The sequence below is a fragment of the Curcuma longa genome, unplaced genomic scaffold, assembly GCF_044706935.1.
Source record: "Curcuma longa cultivar G26 ecotype Majalengka, Jawa Barat unplaced genomic scaffold, ITB_CL_G26_1.1 contig_9187, whole genome shotgun sequence".
Lineage (NCBI taxonomy): Eukaryota > Viridiplantae > Streptophyta > Magnoliopsida > Zingiberales > Zingiberaceae > Curcuma > Curcuma longa.
Window position 1 is genome coordinate 1 of NW_027435394.1, and position 1,506 is coordinate 1,506.

The 1,506-nt window shown below is 40.4% G+C and overlaps 1 protein-coding gene across 1 annotated transcript; it reads right to left on the reverse strand.

The window, feature by feature from the left end:
* Positions 1–642: 642 nt before the first annotated feature.
* Positions 643–1,311, reverse strand: LOC141819581 (trihelix transcription factor GT-1-like; the record flags this gene model as incomplete). Its single annotated transcript, XM_074706835.1, is given in 1 exon segment — positions 643–1,311. A coding segment is annotated over 1 exon segment (606 nt), but the record flags the coding sequence as incomplete, so codon positions are not given.
* Positions 1,312–1,506: the final 195 nt, after the last annotated feature.

Genomic DNA, 1,506 nt, shown 5'->3' on the forward strand with positions numbered 1-1,506 from the left:
AAATATTCTAACACTAACAAAGTAAACTAAAAAAATATATTAGTGATGATTATGATGCCATTATATGTTGGAATTGTTTTTACAATGCTGAAAAAGTCCAAGAAATGAGAGACAAAAGATGGTAATGATGGCATTGTAGAATGCATTTTTTTTCAGGAAAAAAAGAACAAGAAATGAGAGGCAAAAAATTAACTTACATCAAACCATACCCGTACCTCATTGATAGCTATAAAGTAATTTTCCTAACAACTATGCATCTTACCAAAAAATATGGAGCTCGACACTATTTTATTGAACTTATCAATCGAGATATTGTGCCATGAAAAAAGAACTTTTCAAAATTTAGTTTGGGAATTGTGAAGCATTAACGTGAGTTAAATGGAGCGAGTGACATAATAGCTAATTTAAAACAAAATGATAAGTAAAACGTCAAATGATTCAAATGAAATAAAACTAAATGGATTCAAATGCTAATTCGAGCTTGTGAACTTGCGGACAACTTAAAACATAAGTCAATGCTAACTCCAGATTGTGAGGATGTAAAGAATTTAAACAAAATTAAATGCTAATTCCAGATTGTGAACTTGTGAACAACTTAAACAGAAGATAAGTAGAGATTCAGGTTGTAATAACAAGAAATGCACCTTTATCAGGAAACTGAAGGTAAGTGTCAACCTTTGACACCGAAGAGCTCTTGAAGCTGGCTTTCTTGCTCCTGTCTTTGAGCAACTCATCCAACTCCTTGTAGTACGACATCTTGGCCGACCCGCTCCCTTTCGACTGGTGCTTCGCCTTCTTAAACTCCTTCAGCAAGTTCCTCCACTTATCCGTGCACATCGTCGGAGACCTGTCGAAGCCTTTCTCCCGCATCTTGGCGGAGATCTGCTCCCACAGGTGTTTATTCGACTTGGAGGTATTGAAGAGCCCATCGATCTCCCGGCGGAACGCGATGAGGCTCCTCGTCTCCTCCTGGATCCACGTCTCCGCGCGCTTCTTCGGCGCCTTGACCTCATGATCGTCGCCACTGCTATCGGCCAAAATCATCTGCTGCTGTTGGGGCTGGCGCTGGGGCGGCGGCGTCAAGCCGCTGTTGTTGTAGAAATCGATGCCGCGGGGCTTCTCAGCCAAGTACATGGTCTTGGCCGGCTTCGCCGCGGCCGCGCCTTCGACAATGGCGAGCTGAGCCCTCCCGTGGAAGCAAGGAAGAGACGATTCGGCGAGGAACTGGTCTAGGGTAAGGAGAGGCATCGGTGAGAAGCTTCCAAACCCATGCCGGAGAAAGAGAGAGGACGTGGGATTTTGGCTGCCCAGTAGAAAGTGTGGTAGCGTTAAGTTTGACTAAAATCAAATTAAATTAAACTAAATCGAATTAATAGAAATCTATATCGGAACTTCGGATTATTTTTTTATTTTAATTTATTCAATTCAATCAAATAAAAAATTTTATAATCGAACCGAATTAATTCCTATAACTGATTTTTAAAAAAAATCTAAAATTTTAAAATA